Below are 20,256 nucleotides of genomic sequence, written 5' to 3' on the forward strand. Positions count from 1 at the left end.
TACGTGCCTGTCCAGCACATCCACCCTGTCTATACTACCTGCCTGTCGAGCAGGTCCACCTTGTCTACACTACCTGCCTGCCCAGCAGATCCACCCTGTCTACACTACCTGCCTGGCCAGTAGATCCACTCTATCTACACTACCTGCCTGGCCAGGAGATCCACCTGTCTACACTACCTGCTGGTCCAGCAGGTCCACCCTGTCTACTCTACCTGCCTGCCCAGCAGATACACCCTGTCTGCACAACCTGCCTGGCCAGTAGATCCACGCTATCTCCACTCCCTGCCTGTCCAGGAGATCCACCCTGTCTATACTACCTGCCTGTCCAGCAGATCCACCCTGTCTACACTACCTGCCTGCCCAGCAGATCCACCCTGTCTACACTACCTGCCTGGCCAGTAGATCCACGCTATCCACGCTACCTGCCCGGCCAGCAGATCCACCGTGTCTACACCACCTGCCTGTCCAGCAGGTCCACCCTGTCTACACTCCCTTTCTACCCAGCAGATCCACCCTGTCTACACTACCTGCCTGGCCAGTAGATCCATGCTATCTACACTACCTGCCTGTCCAGCGGATCCACCCTGTCTATACTACCTGCCTGGCCAGCAGATCCACCCTGTCTATACTACCTGCCTGTCGAGCAGATCCACCCTGTCTACACTACCTGCCTATCCAGCAGGTCCACCCTGTCTACACTACCTGCCTGTCCAGCAGATCCACCCTGTCTACACTACCTCTCTGGCCAGTAGATCCACCCTGTCTGCACTACCTGCCTGGCCAGCAGATCCACCCTGTCTACACTACCTGCCTGTCCTGCAGATCCACCCTGTCTACACTACCTGCCTGTCCAGCAGATCCACCCTGTCTACACTACCTGCCTCTCCAGCAGATCCACCCTGTCTACAGTACCTGCCTTCCCAGCAGGTCCACCCTGTCTACACTACCTGCCTGTCCAGCAGGTCCACCCTGTCTACACTACCTGCCTGTCCAGCAGATCTGCCCTGTCTACACTACCTGCCTGTCCAGCAGATCCGCCCTTTCTATACTACCTGCCTGGCCAGCACATCCGCCCTGTCTATACTACCGGCCTGTCCAGCAGATACACTCTGTCTGTACTACCTGCATGTCCAGCAGATCCATCCTGTCTACACTACCTGCCTACCCAGTAGATCCACCCTGTCTACACTACCTGCCTGGCCAGTAGATCCACACTGTCTACACTACCTGCCTGTCCGGCAGATCCACCCTGTCTATACTGCCTGCTTGTCCAGCAGTTCCACCCTGTCTACACTACCTGCCTGGCCAGTAGATCCATGCTCTCTACACTACCTGCCGGGCCGGCAGATCCACCCTGTCTACACTGCCTGCTTGTGCAGCGGGTCCACCCTGTCTACACTACCTGCCTGCCCAGCAGATCCACCCTCTCTTTACTACCTTCCTGTCCAGCAGATTGACCCTCTCTACTCTACCTGCCTGGCCAGCAGATCCACGCTATCTACACTACCTGCCTTACCAGCAGATCCACCCTGTCTAAACTACATGCTTGTGCCGCAGGTCCACCCTGTCTTCACTACCTGCCTGTGCAGCAGGTGCAACGTAACTACACTACCTGCCTCTCCAGCAGATCCACCCTGTCTATACTACCTACCTATCCGGCATATCTACCCTGTCTACACTACCTACCTGCCCAGCAGATCTACCCTGTCTTCACTACCTACCTGGCGAGCAGATCCACCCTGTCTACTCTACCTACATTTCCAGCAGTTCCACCCTGTCTCCTCTACATGCCTGTGCAGCAGATCCACTCTGTCTACACTATCTGGCTGGCCAGCAGATCCACACTATCTACACTACCTGCCTGGCCAGCAGATCCGCCATGTCTGCACTACATGCTTGTACAGCAGATCCGCCCTGTCTACACTACCTGCCTGCCCAGCAGATCCACCCTGTCTATACTACCTGCCAGGCCAATATATCCATGCTATCTCCACTACCTGCCTGTCCAGCAGACCTGCCCTCTCTATACTACTTACCTGTCCAGCATATCCACTCTGTCTACACTACCTGCCTGTCCAGCAGATCCACCCTGTCTATAGTACCTGCCTTTCCAGCAGGTCCACCCTGTCTACACTACCTACCTGTCCAGCAGGTGCACCCTGTCTACACTACCTGCCTGTCCAGCAGATCCGCCCTGTCTACACTACCTGCCTGTGCAGCACATCTGCCCTTTCTATACTACCTGCCTGGCCAGCACATCTGCCCTGTCTATACTACCGGCCTGTCCAGCAGATCCACTCTGTCTATACTACCTGCCTGTCCAGCAGATCCATCCTGTCTACACTACCTGCCTACCCAACAGATCCACCCTGTCTACACTACCTGCCTGGCCAGTAGATCCACTCTATCTACACTACCTGCCTGGCCGGCAGATCCACCCTGTCTACACTGCCTGCTTCTCCAGCAGGTCCACCCTGTCTACACTGCCTGCTTCTCCAGCAGGTCCACCCTGTCTACACTGCCTGCTTGTCCAGCAGGTCCACCCTGTCTACACTACCTGCCTGCCCATCAGATCCACCCTGTCTACAGTACCTGCCTCCCAGCAGATCCACCCTGTCCAGACTACCTGCCTGGCCAGTAGATCCACGCTATCTGCACTACCTGGCTAGCCAGCAGATCCACCCTGTCTATACTACCTGCCTGTCCAGCAGATCCACCCTGTCTCTAATACCTGCCTGTCCAGCAACATTAGTCCTTAAAAAAAGCAAACACACAAAATCAGTGTCTATTTACAACAGCCAAATATTATGACTGCGATTTGAAATAAATTTGTAGACCCAAGTAAATAAATTTTAAAACTTAATGAGGATATAAAAATGACATGAATAAAGCCTGAAAATCATATTATTAGAATGGAGGACATAGTGACATAAAACCTCAGTGACTGTAGACTCAGGGCAACCTAGACTTAAAAGTCCCATGTGGTCTTTTACATGTAAAAAATGAGAATTAGTCTAAAAGTCAATTTTGTCTAAATTTTGATTTTTGGTGAGTGTACAATCAAAATAGTTGTGAAAAGAAAAATTAAAGTTGTCAAATTTCATGTAACCTATGTTATTTGGAAATTTAAAATAAGTTATATAAATATTTATAACAATGTTAAACAATTTCATAAGTGGACTGAATAAAACATAATATTTTATCATATACAATAGCTCCTGCTTTCCTGAGGAAAACATAAAATCAAAGGGCGTGAAGGAAGGATTTTGGTTTCACTGCAGAAACATAATAAGACACCGAAGTGTGTGTTTGTGTGTGCGTACATATAATTAAACTACAGAATATAAAATAGCATCTAATATACATCAAAAATGAGTTTCATAGAAAAATTCATTTTACATATATGTCTATAAAATAATAAAATTTATTCAGCCTCACAATTACTTTGTGAACTGCAAATAACAATGAGTTGTCATTTTATCCAAATCTAAAAAAAAACATACATACAGTATCAAGTTCTGGGTAAAGTAGTAGATGAACTTTACGTGGTACATAAGAGTATCTATACAGTTTGTGGGCTGCATCTTGCTAGAATATATTGCATTATAAAATGCACCATTTATTTACTCTGCGATCAAACCCCCAGCTTGCCCCAAGTGGAGGAACCCTCAGACATTTGCAGAGGAGTCAGTGTGCTAGTAAGCAGCATTCTTTACAAATCTATGAACATCAAGGTCTCCTTGGAACAGATGCTCTGTGAACAATTTATAAAACTCCCTCCTGTTAGACACTTAGGTTGATTCCATTTTTAAATCAATTACTGAATAAAACACACTCCATCGTGTGGATGAAATGCTACCTTAATTTGTCAAAGCTATCATTTTCTAAACTTTTCTTTTTAATTCAAATCATTAATATTTTGTGACCAGATCAATACTGATTCATAGTTTCAAGCTTCAAATGCATTATACAGTTGGGCAGAACACATTTCCTCTCATCAATCTTCTTTTCCAGGATTCGTCAGGTATTCCTGACATTAATTCACTACTAATATGCACAGTTTCTCTAATCATGGTCAACAAAGATCTGACAGTGCATTGTCCCTAAACGATCCATACTTGCCTCACTGACACCATGTGGCCCACTTCCCATCTATAATCTATGTCCGGGTGTGAAGCCCTTCCCATATGACCCCCCCGAATGGAACTTCGCAAGTTCGAATTCACTGGGTCACAGTGTGATAGTGTGAAGATGGGAGGACGTTAAGGGAAGGCTATGGGTGAGTTGGGAAATGTGTTAGGCAGGGTCAGAGATTACCACATCCTATAAACAACACTTAAGGAGGGAGATGACAAAACAATCAATGAATAACATGACTTTTTCCAGTGAAAGTGCCATATCTAATCCTTTTCCATTTTTGTTCTCTGAGCTTCTTTCTTAGGGAAGATCCTTCTTGAGAAGCCCCTGCTGAGTATTAGGAAAATGCATTTCAGGACCTCTCATCAACACATCCTCTTTCTTTACCACAGCCACATATATGGGGGCATAACTCAACATGTGTAAAAGACAATCTTCTGCTTTTCACTGAACCTCCAGGAATTCAGGACAATAAACGTCTACATGGAGACCAACAGGTGAGTTTTTCTGCCCCTTCTTTCATAACACCGTTCTTCCCTAGTGAAGTCCACACACATCCTTACATGGCAGCTGTGGGTATATCAAGTGGTCTGACCCCTTTTAGTCACAGAGCCTGAAGTCTCTGCTAGTACCTGCTGAGCACAGGGTCATGGGTGAGAATGGGCAAGTCTTTTTCTTTCTCTGGTTCCTGAACTTCCCAGGCTCTCTCACTTCTGGATCCTGAATACCCAAATCCCAAGCTTCCTTCCCAGAACCAACACCTCCTCCTCATTAGAAAGATACCTTTGTTCTGTGCTTACTTTATAAAGTCTTGCTCTTTCCCTATCCACTGCCTTGTGTCACTATGTGTGTGTCTTGGGGCCGGTGGAAAGGTGAACAGAAGCCAGTAGAGAGTAACCAGCACCAGCTTCACAGGAATGGCATGACCTTGATAAGATAGCGGCAGTTTTCCCTTAACATCCCTGCCCCCTAAAGATTTCAGATCATATGTCACACTCTTAAGTAACAGCGATTTGTCTTTCACGGTTTTAATCATATTGATTAAAAGCATTTGTCTTCTCCAGAACATCACATTAAGTCATCAAAAAATATAAACCTTAAAAAGATGTAATTATTGGAACTGAAAAACATAAAAGGTGAGCTTTGGAAATATCTTTGAGCAATTTATTCATTATGAACACATGTAATCTGTTGGAACAAAGTTCTAGGACAATCCAGGTCATCCTTCAATATTTGCAGAAAACAGCACAAAGAAAACTTGATACTTATACTTAGTTGGAAACTTTATGCCACAGCCATTAAATACAGAGATCATATAAAGGAATAGAGGAAGCTGTTGAATACTAAACTAACTCAAATCATCAATATCCTTACGAAGTGCACACTGAATTAATGTAAAAAGTATTTAGTAAACAAAAAGTATTTTCAATATACAATTAAGACTGAAAAGTATTGAGGCCTCATAAGCTGAACCTGACACAATAAATTTAAAAGGGAAACTAATTTGGAAATCAGAAAACCATCTAAGGAATTTGGGAATTAGGCTTCTGTTGCCCTCTCTGCTACTGACGGTCAAGGCCTCCTCATTGTATTCTGTCCTCCATATCTCTGCTGATTCCCATTTTGTCTATTTCCATTTACCCCACTACTACTTGCTCAGGTCACTCTCCTTCATTGTCAGTGTTTGTTCCAATTCCTCAGACCCATCCACTTCCCATCTAAACTTCCCTCCCCTTTTCTCGCTCGTTGGCTCTACCTCCCTCCTCTCTGTTTTCTCCTCACTCTCCTGCCCCACCTCGACATCCACAGCGAGGCAATGAAGAAGCCCCCTGCCAAGGAAGAGCCCACTTCTCAGTGGGACACCGGGAAGGTAAACACCCAACACTCACCGCTAGTGGGAGGCGACTGTGCAGAAGCACGAGGGTTGTTACAGGATCGGGCAGGTCCCCTACTCCAGTCTCGGACTCAGGGTCCTGTCTGAGGCGGTCACCCCGAAGCGTGGGGTTTGCGGAGACGTAGGGCCTGGCGGAGGGAAGGATGGGGAAGCATCTCAGGGAGGACTGGCGTCTGCCGAATCCCAGGGCTGCCCTGAGGGGCCAAGAGGGGCGAGGGTGGGGACGATGGAAGACAAGCCACATGCCGAATGGGGACCTGACGCGGCGCGCGACAGGATGGGCGGACGGTGAAGAGACCTAGGGAGGAAGGGCCGGACAGGGGCGACCTCAGTGACGGAACCGGACACAGACGCAGATCTGGCAGCTGAGCGACAGGCTCCGGAGCATTTCCGGCCGTCGCGGGAATCCCCGCCGACAGGAGGGCGGTTGCCGAGCCTGTGACATCCGCGGAGACCAGCAGGCCCCGGGTGTGGAGGATGCCGCAGGAAGGGGACTGCGTGGCTGGGTTTGGCCACAAAAAACGGAGGGCACTCACCCGAGCGGACCTTGGCTCCGGAGAACCCGTTTCCCGGTCAACAAAACACGTCGCGCGAGGGGCGGGGCCCGTACGTGCAGGGAGGGGAGGCAGAGAAAAAGGCGGGGCCGGGCCGGGGCGGGGTCTCGGGCAGGGGCGGGGCGCTTACTGACCTCCCGCCCCCGCTGCGCGCGTTTCTGGCCCTGCCGGTGTCTCCGCCGGTTGAAAGCGCGTGTCTGCGTCAGGTTCTGTTGGAGTGCGTTCGGTGCGCCGTGGGTCCGCGCTGCTTCCACCCAACTTCCTGTTAGGTAAGAGGCGCGTGAGGCTCCTGTGCCGGGGGCGGTGCTGCTCCCGAGTCGGCGCGCGGCGGGGACGCGAGTCCGTAGGTGCTGGCGGGAGCGAGAGTGGGGTGGGGACCCTCGCGAGCCCGCACTCCGCCTCTGGGTAGCAGCCTCTTCGGCCCCACACGGCGTGACGCGCGCTCGGGCTCCGCATTCGCGTCGAGGCAGAGGCGTAGTAGGGGTCGGGCCCAGGGCTGGAGGAGCCGGGACCGGGCGGGGTGCTGCCCTGGACACCGCGCCGGCAGCTGTTCCGCGCGGGTTCATGTCATTGCTATTTTCAACCTGTCCTGCTCCGCACCTGAGATGATTTATAAATTCGGTACCTTTGGGACAGGCGTGGATGACATCCCATAATTTACTTCGTTATTAATTTCTAAATGTAACACATACCACTCTCTAAAAGTATTTTTTAATTTGAAATATATTTGTATATATGTACTTATATATTTATTTATTTCTGAATTTTGTCTCCAGTACATATAATGAGGCTTGTAAAGTGGATAGTGTTCAGGACATAGGTGGATTTTGCTTTTAAGTAGTAAAGACTTAATTGGTGACTTACTGGGGCTATTTGATAAGGATTTTTTTTTTAATGAACATTAAAAACAGTGAAATTGTATTTCCGGATTTCATTAACTTCATTTATATCTTAATTGGTGAAAACTGTAAGTTAATAACTCATTTATATTTCCTTTGGAGATTCTTAAGTTTGTGCTACCAATGATTACTTCCAAAAAAAGGCACACTTCTGGTTTTCCCAGAACTAATGCTAGCTTCTCAATCTTTTGAGTTTACTTGATATTAATGTTTGACCTCAAATCATGTCACATTTTTGAAGAAAACTTTCTCTTAGCCAGTGGAACATAAACCACCCTGGAGTTCATATAGAGGAGGGGTTCAAATGCCTCTGATAGTGTCGTGTTAAAACTCATGGCCAAACCCAAGGTCACATAGCTTTCTTTCCATGTTTTCCTCTAGAATTTGTATAGTTTTGTCATTATAAAATGGGTCTTGTCCTAGACCCCAAGAACAGGTTTTTGGATTTCACATGGGAAAGACCTTTTGGCAAGTCACAGAGTATAGTGAAGTTAAGATAGTTTATTAGCGACTACTCAGCTACATAGCAGGGCGTCCTCAGAAAGCAAGAGGAGGAATGCACCTGTTGTAAACATATAATTTTTTTTTGAGACAGAGTTTCTCTTCTGTCACAATGGCATGATCTCGGCTCACTGCGACCTCTGCTTCCTGGGTTCAAGGATTCTCCTGCCTCAGCCTCCCAAGTAGCTGGGATTACAGGTGCGTGCCAATATACCCGGCTAATTTTTTGTATTTTTGGTAGAGACTGGGCTTCACCATGTTGGTCAGGCTGGTCTGGAACTCCTGGCCTCAAGTGATCTGCCTGCCTCGGCTTCCCAAAGTGCTGGGATAACAGGCATGAGCCACCCGGCGCCCGGGCTTAATGTTTGTTTATATAGGTTACTAAGAATCAGTTTGTGACAGGCTATTAGTATTGTTACTTCTCTTTGTTACTGTCGATTTTAACAACAATTTATGTGTGTACTATTACCTTTAAAGTAAAACTTATTTTTAAACTAAGAATGCTGAGTGGTGTGCTGTGTGGGTGTACTGTGCTGGTGTTCTATGCAGGTGTATTATGCATGCGTGCTGTGAAAGTGTATTGTGGGGGTATATTATGTAGGTGTGCCATGCAGGTGTATTGTACAGGTGTGCTGTATAGGGGTGGTATGCAGGTATATTGTGCAGGTGTGCTGTGTAGGTGTATTAGATGGGCATGCAGTACAGGTGTGCAGCATCTGAGCTCCGTCTTCACCTTAATCCTGAACACTCTTTTCACCTCTCACCTGCACTGCAGTGCTGTTTCCTGGATCACACTTTTTTGTTTGTTTAATTCCTCCAGGAGAATGAGTGTATAGGAAATAAGGATTTCTCTTCACATTTTATTTGACTAACAGTTTCTCTGGTTATAGAATATATTTTGGATTTAAAGCTCTCTCTGAATTTTGAAAACACTGTTTCATTTTCCGCTTGCCTCCTATGTTGTTCTAGAGAAGCTCAATCGCAATCTCGTCCCCCATCCTCAAGCGATACACTTCTTTTTTCTTTATTATCTTGAAGCATTCAGGGTCTTTTCTTCATTTTTGGCTTTCTGAAATTGCAGGACAATATGATGTAGGTTCATTTTTATCTCTGTGCTAGCTCTTTTCATTTGGAAACCTGTGTTGCGTTCTGAATGCTATGGTCTGAAAGTGTACCTTCAAATTCATATGTTCACACTTAATGGCCAAGGTGATAGTATTGAGAGGTGGGGCCTGAAGGACGTGGTTAAGTCACAAGGGCAGAGCCTTCACAGTGGGATCAGTGCCCTTAAGGAAGGGCTGAGGGCCTGGGTTTGCCTTTTTACCTTTTCACCTCCTGCCGCGTGAGGGCCCAGCCACAAGGTACCATCTGGGAAGCAGAGTCCCAACCCTTGCCAGACACTGAGCCCACTGGTGCTTTATCTTGGACTCCCAGCTTCCAGAACTGTGAGAGAGAAATTTCTGTTTTTTATAAAGTACTCAGTCTCCTGTATTTTGTTGGAGCAGTACAAATGGAGTAAAACACTAAGACATTTTCTGGAATTCTTTGATTGATAATTTTTTCTTCTCAGTCTTTTATCTTGTCTCTTCCTTGAACACATTATTTCTGGTGTTGAACGTTCCAGACCACTTCTCCAATTTTCTTATACTTTTTTCTCCTATTTTCACCTTTTAGATCTCTTTTTGTTGTTGATTTACTTTCTGTGAGGTTTACCAACTTTATCTAGTACAAGTTTTATGGAATTTAAAAATTGTTTCAGAGTTTAAGTTCCCAGATCCTCTTTTTTTAACTGTTTATTTTTCATGACTTCCAGTTCTTTAGTGGTGACGTATCTTTTCTCTCTGAAGACAGTATTTACAGTTACTGGAATTCCTTCCTGCTCTCCACCTGTCTTTGGTCTGTTTTCCTTTTCCCGTTTTGATCTCTGTCCTTCATGGTGCATCCTCCTGTTGACTCCTGACCATCTGTTCACATGGGGCTGCTGTGGGGTGACCGGGCCGCGCAGTCTCCTTTGGCAGCTCTCAGCTCTCTGTATCCGTCAGCATTTTCTCTTGGTCTGGTCAGGTTTTCCCAGAGGGGACAGTCCATTCTCCAGCCTGGGACAGAGGTCAGGGACACATGTGCTCCCTCCCTGGGTTGGCTCTTTATATGGTGAGTGGCAACTGGTTTTGGACCTCTCTCTTGCAGGCTGGGTCTGTGGGATGTAATTAGAAAGCAACTTTATTTCTATTCACTTACATTTATTCATTGGAGGAGGAGTTTCTCTTTCCTAGGGTACACGTGGACATGCCTATGACTTTTCTGCTTTGTCTTATGTTTAAAAATGTCCTTCAGTCATTGCAGGTCACAAGCAGGCTATCAGCTCTGTAATTAAAATAATTCAGTTCTTCATAGTGAATGTAATTCTAAATTAGATTTTAAGTTGTAACTCCCTGCTTCAGCAATGGTGATGGGGCCTAGAAACCAGAGCACCTGAGCTCCATCCTACAGGGGGCCATACCGGGATCTTTCCATTTTCAGAGGCTTCTCTCTGACAGTGAAGTGTGATGACAGACTTGGGGGCAGGGCAATGGCTAGCTTCTGAAAGCCGCTGGCACTTTAGTGATAAATTTAAATTAAGTGATGGGTAGTGAGGTGTTTGTCAAGGAAAGTGCCGTCCAAATGCTAAATACTGATTATTTCTGCAGCAGTGACTGCAATACCTCACTCAATCTCTGTCTTTCTTGAAGAAGTCATAAATAAACACGATGAATCTATGTAGAAGCGGTAAGTCAGAAAAATCTGTGTGTTTCATTACATAAACAGCGGTTTATCATTAATTGACAGGCTTGGATTGGGAGTTGTTAATGAAACTGATAAGATGTTGGACAGATGAGCTCCCTCTTATTTCGAAGAGCTTATCTAGGGCTGAGTCATGGGACCTGATAGCGTCTTGTGGTGCTGCCTTCTTGTAGATATATCCGTGTTTTAGAGGATTTAGTTTTTTAAAATTTCTCTTAGAATGTGAATTTTACAAAAAAGGACTTCCCAAATGGATGATTATTTGAAAAATGAATTGTCAGACAAAACTGACACATCAGTTATGGAGAAAACCCTTCAAGAACTGGCTTTAAATGTGTTTTAGTGGGAGCCACAGTGTGGAGAGAAACAGAAGAGGGAGGAGAGAGTGCCCGTTGTTTCTTCTCTCCACAGCCAGGCCTTCGCCACCTTTCTCAGTGTCTTCAAGAATAAAATGCCTCCATTGTTGGTTTTAGCTGCTTTTCTCCCTCGGGGTAGGTAAAGTGGTTCCAAAACGACAAGCATCCTGTAAAGTCGGAAGGGCTGTGTCCACATTAAGCTGCGTGACTTTGGCTATGAGGGAAAAAAGGCTGGTGAGTGCAGAGAAGACAGAGCTGCGGCAGGGCTCCTCCCACCAAGTCGCCATGGAGAGGGGCTGTGAGGTGTCCTTAAATGGCCTGGTCTCCAGGGTGACTCAGGAAGGGCTGAGAATGGTCAGCTCCCTCACCTGCTAAACCCGCGCCGCCCCCCTCAGCACACACCCTCCACTCTCCAACCTTGCCCAAGTGCTGGTCCGTCACGTCACCAGGACAGGGCATGAAGACTTGGGCTGATTCTTTTCTCTCCCTTCCTCCCTCATTTTTTTCTTCTCTCACTCCTCCTTTTCCTTTCCTGCTCTTTCCTGCTCTCCTGTTTCTGTCCTGCAGTGTCTGGAGCTCCAGAGAGGCTGGCCCTGGGGTGGGGTCCACATGGACATGGGCGTGAGCAGGTTTGATGGTCATGGGCATAGGCAGGTTCGATGGCCAGAGTTCTTTCAGCTCACAGTAAGTTTTGTTTTGTTTTGTTTTGTTTTGTTTTGTTTTGTTTTGTTTTGTTTTAGATGGAGTCTTCCTTTGTCGCCCAGGCTGTAGTGCAGTGGCGTGATCTCGGCTCACTGCAACCTCCACCTTAGAGCAATCCTCTTGCCTCATCCTCCCGGGTAGTTGGGACTACATGTGCACGCCACATGCCTGGCTAATTTTTGTATTTTTAGTAAAGACACGGTTTCACCATGTTGGCCAGGCTGGTCTCCAACTCCTGACCTCAGGTGATCCATCCGCCTCAGCCTCCCAAAGTGCCCGGATTACAGGTATGAGCCACTGCACCTGGCCTCAGCTGACAGTAGGTTTTAGAGCCAGATATTTACACACTAACTTGCCAGAAACATATATGACTTTATTATTCTAATTGATTTTAAGAGATATTATGAACTCAAATCCAAAGTTAGGTCCCACCTATCATGACAATTTCATTAAGGAAAAAGTCAAACCATTTTGGAAACGATTTAAGTGAGCAACTTGGAAAAATTTTCTACATTCCTAACTTACTTTCCAGGAGATTGTTCCTGACTTAACATCTATCAGGTGTCTTAGCTTAGCTCTCTTTTTACTTCAGGTTTTTGTTGCCTCCTCAGTGTGCTGGGAGTCCCACTCGACTCAAATGCCCTCAGGTCTAATAATTAACTTCATTGCAGGCTCCTGGCAGGCCTGGGTGGGCGGCAGCTGCATTGTGCTCCTGAAGAAGACTTAAGTTGGGTTTGGTGAACTGGTAGAATTTGCATTTTGCTGTTTCTTTCCCTCTCCCAGAATTTGTACCTTTAAATAGGTTTTTTAGTGTCATTAAGTATATCAAAAGGAAACCCAGTGGGGCAAATTGGCCAGGCTCCATAGAGGTGGCCTTGTCTAAGCCTTTCATCTTATCGATAAGGAAAGACAGGACCAGAGAAGTCACCGACTGTCCCTGGTCCCACTGCTTGGTTTGGGGCAATTTCCTGAAAATAATATCCAAGATGCAAAGCATATGGCTCTGGTGAGACATGTGTGAGGAGCTGAGAATGAGACGGCTGAGTGTCGGGGGCAGATCATGAAGGGCTGCGCTCACCATCAGGAGGTCTGGACTTCGCTGTGAAAGACACAGGCCCTCATGTACCTCCAGGATGCGGTGACAGCGAGGCTTGCAGGAGACAGGTCCCTGCTGTGTGGGGGTGAAGCTGGAGGCAAGATGATGCCTGGAGCTAAGAGATGGTCACAGGAAATCCGGCAAGAATTAACGAGGACTGGACAGTGACAGGCAGGCCAAAGAGTGAGAGGAAATTCACTGGCAAGAGCCAACAGGGCTTGTTGATTTAGGAGAGGAGACAAAGGACTGAGGGGTTTCTGGGCTGGGGGGCTGGGGCCTGGGAGGGTGGAGAAGCCACTGTCTGCATTATGGGATGCAGGAGGAGAAGCATTCAGTTCTCCACACAGTGAGTTCCCTGAGAGGTGTCTCAGTGGGATCGTGGTGCAGTTGGAAATGTTCATGAGAAAGATGAGAAGCGGCACCAGCAGCAAACATCCAGGAACCCAGAAACCATCAGCACAGGTGCCTGCTGAGTCCCATAGACCCACCAGGGCCCACCAGGACCAACCGGGAAGCAAGGGTGGAGCTGGGAGTGAGGGAGCTGGGTGTGGAGATCAGGGGGAAGACTGTCATCTAAAGGGCGAGAGTGGGAAGGATGGAGTCATCTGTAGCTAAAGGGAACCACCATTAGTCAGTCCTTGTGATGAAGGTGCAGAATGTTCCTGCTTCCGTGCACGTCACTCCTGGCTGTGGGCAAGTTTGGAACTGCTGTTGTTCCCCAGCATAGTCTCAAGCGAGTGGAATGACGGTTTCCTATAGAAGCACAGTTCCTACAGGAACGAAGGCGTGGTTAAGAGCATGAGGGCCAAGGAAAAGGAGGGGATTAGAGATAGCCAGCAGTGAGGGAGACGGTTCCAGATACGAGCCGAGTGGCAAAGCAGGGAATTCAAGAGAGAGAGGAGCATATATTACGCAAATTTTAAATTTTTTGGTAGCAAGCAACCTAGCAAAACTAGCTGAATCCAAAGGGGATTTATTGGCTCACATCATAAAAATCTAGTGAAAGATTCTAGCTGAAGTGATAACTAGATATACAAGTTTAAATAATTTTGTCAGAAACTGTTTCTTTGCTGCTCATCCACCTATCCATCCACCCACCTATCTATCCAACCCTCCCTCCCTCCCTCCATCCACCCATCCACCCACCTACCCACTCACCCATGTCTTTATCCATTGATCCATGTGCACATCCATCCTTTCATCTCTACTTTCCTCCATCCCTCTCCCTTGCCTCCCTCCCCATCCATCTGCCCATCCCTCCATCCACCTCTTCATCTCTCCTTTCCTCTCTCCCTCATCCCTCCACCCCCTGTTCACCCACCCATTCATCCATCCCTGCATCTTTCCATCCACTTCTCTGTCTTCTTGTCTCTGCTTCTCTTTGTATTTTGTTCTCACTATTCTCTATTTCATAAGGCTTCCTGAAAGCGGCATCCATTTATTCCTTGTAGCAAGATCCCTAGAGAAAGACTCATAATTTATCTCTCAGTGTTGATAAACTCTCAGGGCAAATTTTATTTGGCCTGACTTGGATCACCTGCCAATATCTGAACGGATTGCATACCCAGGTAATGGAGTATTTTAATCACTGCCGGCCCCCCACCCTCACCTGACCAGTGCCCCACAGCAGGACCACGAGCAGGGCCAAGGTGTCTCCAAGGTGCTGAGGAGCTGAGCGCTCAGCCAGCCCACGGCCACGATGGTGTGCCGCCAAAGCCACGCGGCTTACTTCACAGCCAGGATCCGGGATCAGGCTATGTCCCATGCAGCCTGATGAAGGGTAAAAAAGAGCCCAATGCAGAGTGCTGGGGAAGCATAGAGAGAGCCGGGGCACCTGACCCAGCCTGGGACGGTCAAGGGTGACTGCCGTGCAGGAGGTGGCATCTGAGCTGTTCCTTAATTAGGAAGCCCGGCACAGAATGAAGAATGCATTCCTCAAACTGAGTCAGGGTGCAGGGATCCACATGACCGTGCTCCTCTTATCCTTAGGAAGGGACAAGAGACTTCCATCCTTTGGCCTGCAGCTGCTGAAATGACCCTTGCAAGTACTGAATCATCTTTAATGAAAAAATACACTGATATGCTGCGAATGTGGAGCTTATCCTTTCAGCCCAATCCGTGGGGAAGGTGTGAATTAAAGACCCTGTGTGTGTGCTGGAGGTATCGTGGACTTTTGTTCACGATTTCCTTTCCTTTTGATGCTTCAGTTATGGTGGTTGCAGCTCTATAAGCTGTGTGATACGGGCAATTCCTCTCACCTTTTGACCACTATTTTTCTTACTAATGAAATGAATACATACAAGAATACTTGGAGTTTAAATAATGAAACATCTGATACTCACAGGCACTACAGTATTGGCTGAATTCATACGTGAGTATAGGACACCTTTAAGCATGTTCTAGGGCAGGATACCCAAGGACACCGTCTCACGTGCCAGGAAATGAGGGGCCTGTGTCCAATAAGTCCCTGGCTCCACGTGGCTCTGCTGTTGCCCACTTCTCTTGGACCCTGGTTGTGGTCTTCCCTTGCCACGGGGCCTTTGCTGGTGATACTCCCTCTGCCTGGAGTACCTCCATAATGTCCACTGCTGGGGCCTTGCCCATATTCTCTACACGTGGCACTGCAGTGCCCCCCCAGCCAGCTCCCAGTGGCCAGTGCCCCCAGTTCCTTGTCCAAGGTCTTTGTCCCGCAGCTAAAACCCAATCTGCTGCCACCGGCTCCATCCACAGGCAAAAGTGCCGGGGAATAAACGCGTCAGGGCACAGCCCTCAGGAGACCTTGGTTACGGACATCTATCCATCTCCTCGCCCTCTGGGGTGAATACATCTCAGGTGTACTCTTTTGGGTGTTTGTTTTTGCTTTTGTTGTTTGCATTGGCTCCCAGAGTCTGACAGTGGCAGAAGGCTCCAGCTGCCCAGAGTGGTGACTGGTTTTAAGCCTACCCTTTCTTGGCCATCTTCCTCGCTCTTGGAAATAAACAGCCTGCACTCCAATCCTTGTCACAGGGTCAGCTCCTGAGGGATCTTCTTGGCCTTGCTAATGCTGGCTTATCCTTCAGAATTTAGCTTCCATTTTCACTTCTTCATGGGAGTCTTCTTGAGTATAGTCTCCTCGTCATGTTTGCCGCTTCTTCCTGAGTCAGGGAATATCTCTTAGGCCATATCTATTATAGTCGTGGTCTGACTTATATTTGTGGTCAATTTTTTTTTCTTAATTTTTCGTAGAGACGGGGTCTCACTATGTTGCCCAGGCTGGTCTCAAACTCTAAGTGATCCTCCTGCCTCAGCCTCCCAAACTGCTGGGATTACAGGCTTGAGCCACCAAGCCTGGCCTATGTTTGTGGTCTCTTTGACTAAAAATGATCTTTTCTTCTAACCTGAAATCTCCTGAGGGATGGAACTTTGTGTCTCTTTGGTTTATCCCCGTATATAAATAGTTACGCATTTTTGAATTAACAAATGAGCACAAATTTGTGTCAAATTATTATCTAGGACAAGCAGTAGAAAAAAATTCTGTAAAGGGCCGGATAACTGTTTTAAGCTTTACGGGCCATGCAGTTTCTGTTGCAATTACCAACTCTGCTGTTGAAGGGTGAAGACGTGGGTAGGTAATATATAAAGGAATGAGCATGTCTGGATGTTCCAATAAAATTTTATTTTCAAAAATAAGCAGCAGAGGAGAGCTTCTGGAATGGTGGTTTCAGGAGCTTGGCAGGCCCTCTATCCAGGGAAATAACCATTTAACTGCTGAACATTCATTTTTTTAAAACTAGAAATTATCCTAAAGGCATACAGCAGGTGGATAAATATTTACTCAAATAAATAATCAAATCTCAGTAAGAACGGTAAGGATCAGTGGTATCAGAGCCACAATCCACCGCTCCCCACCCTCAAAGCGCATTGTGATGAAAGCTCTGCTCCAGGAAGGTCCAGCTAACAAGATGCTGTGGTCTGTCTTCCCGGCTCCTGGTCTAGGGCTGTGGTTTCACCCCAGGAAGGCAGGCCACCAGCATCTCTCATCCCTCTCAGTTTGCACTGCAGAAGCACCGTTCCAGGAAGTTGCAACTGAGAGGACTAGGGCTCCCCTGCTTCAGCCTGTGCTTGTCCTCAGAGGGTGGGAGCCCCATCCCAGGTGTGGCAGACTGAGCACATCTGCCTGGATTGCCCCGCACCAAGTCACTCACAGTGTGCAGGTTCCATGTCTGGAGGGGCAAGCTACGAAGACAAGAGGCTACCATGCCCACCCAGCTACTGGCTCATGCAGCAAGGGTGTCGCTCTGGTGGAACTGGATCACGGTCCCCAGGAGCAGAGGAGACCTAAGAGCAGAGCATGTCCCTGAGGTGACAGACTTTACTTGGAGAACAGCATGCGGAAGTTCAAGCCCAAGGAAGTTGGCAAAAATAGTGGAGATTTTGTTGATGAACAATTAAGAGTGGGTGAAATGGTAGACTAGATAGAACTTAAACAGAGGGAACAAGGAAGAGAGATTGTTGAGAAGAGCTCCAGGGGTCTGAGCAGACTTGAAAAGCTGGCAATGCTCTGCCCCTGCAAAAGGGCCTGATGTTCACTGGATGAGTCTATGGAGCAATTTGTGCCCCAGGCATCATAAAAAATGATAGAGCACTTGCATTTAGTGGATGTTAACAGCTGTGTGTGACACCAAAGAGAGACAGACCAGCAGAAGCTTAACAGAGAGCCCAGAAAAAACCATAGATACCACAGGTGGTCGGAGAGACTGTGTGCTAGTCCAAGGCTGTGCCCTCTGAGGAGCAATATCAGAGCTACGTCCCTAATCAAATAAACAAGCAAGCAATCACACAGAAATAGCAGCCCCTGGGGGTCGGGGTCACAATCCAGATTTGCTATGATATATTACCTAAAATGCCAGTTTCCACAAAAATGCAAGAAAACAGGAAAGTGCGACCCATGCTCAGGAAAACAGAAGGCAACAGAAACTATGACAAATTCCAGACATCGGGTTAACAGACAAAGACTGCCAGTGTCAAAACAGCCACAGAAACATATTCAAGTTACTAAAGGAGACCATGTTAAAAGAATTAAAAGAAATTATGATGACAATGTCCCATCTAATAAGGAATATCAATAAAGAAATAAAAATTATTTTAAAAAACAAAAAATTGTGGAGTTGAAAAGAACAATAACTGAAATGAAAAGTTCACTCAGGGGCCCAGCAGTAAATTGGAGCAGTCAGAAGAAAGAACCAGCAGACTTGAAGTTATGTCAATAGAGATTATACAACCTGAAAAACAGAGAGGGAAAAATAATTAAGAAAAATGAATGGAAGCTTGGGACACCCTTAATGAGAGTACCAGAGGAGATGTGAGAGAGAAAGAAGCAGAAAAAAAGTTCCAAGCAGAAAAAATGTCCAAGAAATAATAGCTGAAAAGCTCCCAAATTTGCTGAAAAATGTTAACCTACACATTCAAGAAGCCCAAAAAACTCTACACAAAGAGACACACCTAGACACACACCTGGACACACACACCTGGACACACACACCTAGACGCACACACCTGGACGCACACACCTGGACACAAACACCTAGACACACACACCTGGACACACACACCTGGACACACACACCTGGACACACACACCTAGACAAACATACCTGGACACACACACCTAGACACACACACCTAGACACACACTCCTGGACACACACACCTAGACACACACCTGGACAAACACACCTAGACACACACACCTGGATGCACACACCTAGACAAACACACCTGGACACACACACCTAGACACACACACCTAGACACACACTCCTGGACACACACACCTAGACACACACACCTGGACAAACACACCTGGACACACACACCTAGACACACACACCTGGACACACACACCTAGACACACACACCTGGACACACACACCTGGACGCACACACCTGGACACACATACCTAGACACACCAGAATCAAAATGTTCAAGACAAAGACAAGGAGAAACCTTGAAAGGAACAGAATAAAATGGCTCACCACAAAGAAGGGAACCCAGTAGGATTAATACTTGATCTCTCTGTAAAATGATGGAGGCCAGAAGGCAGTGGGATAACATATTTAAAGTGCTCAGAGGAAGAAACTGTTAATCCACAATCCTATATCTAGCAAGGCCATCTGTCAGACATGAAGGTGAAATAAAGAAATTTCAAGATAAGCAAAAACGGAGAGAATTTCTTGCTAGCTGAACTGCTTTATGAGATATTAAAGGAATTCTTCAGGCTGAAAACAAGTGAACTCATACGATTTTCAAATCCACACAAAAAAACAAAGGGCAGTAGTAAAGGTAATTATGTACTTTTTTAAAAAAGTATAAATGCATATATTTTCTCCTGTTTTCAAAAGCAACTGCATAGAACAATAAGTATGGAATTGTATTATTGGACGCATAACATACAGAAATGTAATATACTTGACAATAACAGTACAAAGGAGGCAAATGGGAAAAACTGTACTGGATTAAGGAAATGACCACATATTGTATAATCGCATTTATATGAAATGTCCAGAATAGGCAAATCCATAGAAGTAGAAAGTAGATTCATGGTTGCCTGGGCTTGCGATGTGGGTGCAAGAAAGAAGGAAATGAGTACTAATGAGCATGTTTCCCTTAGGGAATGACAAAAATGTGATGATTTCACAGCTCTATGAACGTACTAAAAACCATCGTAGTATTAAAAAAAAAAAAGAACAAAAGAAAAGAAGAGTAGAATTTTGGGTACATAATTGTAAAATTAATCTTTAGTGGAAAGCTCTGTTATCCAGAAACTCAAAATTAGCTACATAACTTCCCCAGAAATATTCATCCGCAGCAAATATTCATCAGAGACAGAATCCAAACCCAGGTCTGTGTGAATCTAAAGTTTATTTTCCTCCACCTGCCTTAACAACAAATTATTGAATAACTCAAGGACACAATACCTCGAAAGAGTCTGAAACATTTCTGTGATGAATTTACTTGTGAATCCCAATACTCTTGATTCTAGATGATGTGTTTTGTTCAGCATCTGTTTCAGTCATATCAAGTAAAACCACTTCCCCCAGGTAATATAGTTTTCCTTTTTACTTTTTCCCTTGGCATCAGCATTTACAGCCCGTGCAGACTGTTTTAACAAATGCATTGGTGAGGTGTGGTAGAATCACAGGCAAAGGCATGCTTTGCTGTGCTGTGTAGGTACATATCAAACGCTCACCAAGAAATTATAAAATATTATTCATAGCAGTTTTTTTCTTCAGTATTTTATGGGCTAAGTGCAATCTGGCTTTTGATAACAACGGCTGAATAATATTTGAGTTTGCC

The 20,256-nt window shown here is 46.4% G+C and overlaps 2 protein-coding genes across 65 annotated transcripts in view; one reads left to right on the forward strand and one right to left on the reverse strand.

Moving 5' to 3' along the window:
- LOC134810473 (putative hydro-lyase KRH_21160) overlaps positions 1 to 7,166 on the reverse strand; it is a 158,096-nt gene extending 150,930 nt beyond the window's left edge. For 18 of the 21 annotated variants that reach the window (XM_063814952.1, XM_063814950.1, XM_063814948.1 and 15 more), the window contains exons 1-2: positions 6,568 to 7,166; positions 6,027 to 6,159 (exon numbers count right to left, since the gene is read on the reverse strand). In XM_063814952.1, coding sequence (XP_063671022.1) covers positions 6,027 to 6,159; positions 6,568 to 7,151 — 717 coding nt within the window. In that variant the 5' untranslated portion in view covers positions 7,152 to 7,166. Of the gene's footprint in view, positions 1 to 6,026; positions 6,160 to 6,329; positions 6,537 to 6,567 lie in introns of those variants that run through there. The other 3 variants (XR_010158642.1, XR_010158641.1, XR_010158643.1) reach the window with 3 other exon arrangements.
- The window catches only part of LOC100608972 (tubulin beta-8 chain-like), a 61,501-nt gene continuing 46,917 nt past the window's right edge, over positions 5,673 to 20,256 (forward strand). For 30 of the 44 annotated variants that reach the window (XR_010158637.1, XR_010158638.1, XR_010158639.1 and 27 more), the window contains exons 1-2: positions 6,738 to 6,854; positions 8,080 to 8,183. The gene's annotated coding sequence lies outside the window, so the exon portion shown is untranslated. Of the gene's footprint in view, positions 6,008 to 6,737; positions 6,855 to 8,079; positions 8,184 to 20,256 lie in introns of those variants that run through there. The other 14 variants (XM_063814909.1, XM_063814926.1, XM_063814929.1 and 11 more) reach the window with 7 other exon arrangements.

The sequence above is a fragment of the Pan troglodytes genome, chromosome 6 (genome assembly GCF_028858775.2).
Source record: "Pan troglodytes isolate AG18354 chromosome 6, NHGRI_mPanTro3-v2.0_pri, whole genome shotgun sequence".
NCBI classification, from domain to species: domain Eukaryota; kingdom Metazoa; phylum Chordata; class Mammalia; order Primates; family Hominidae; genus Pan; species Pan troglodytes.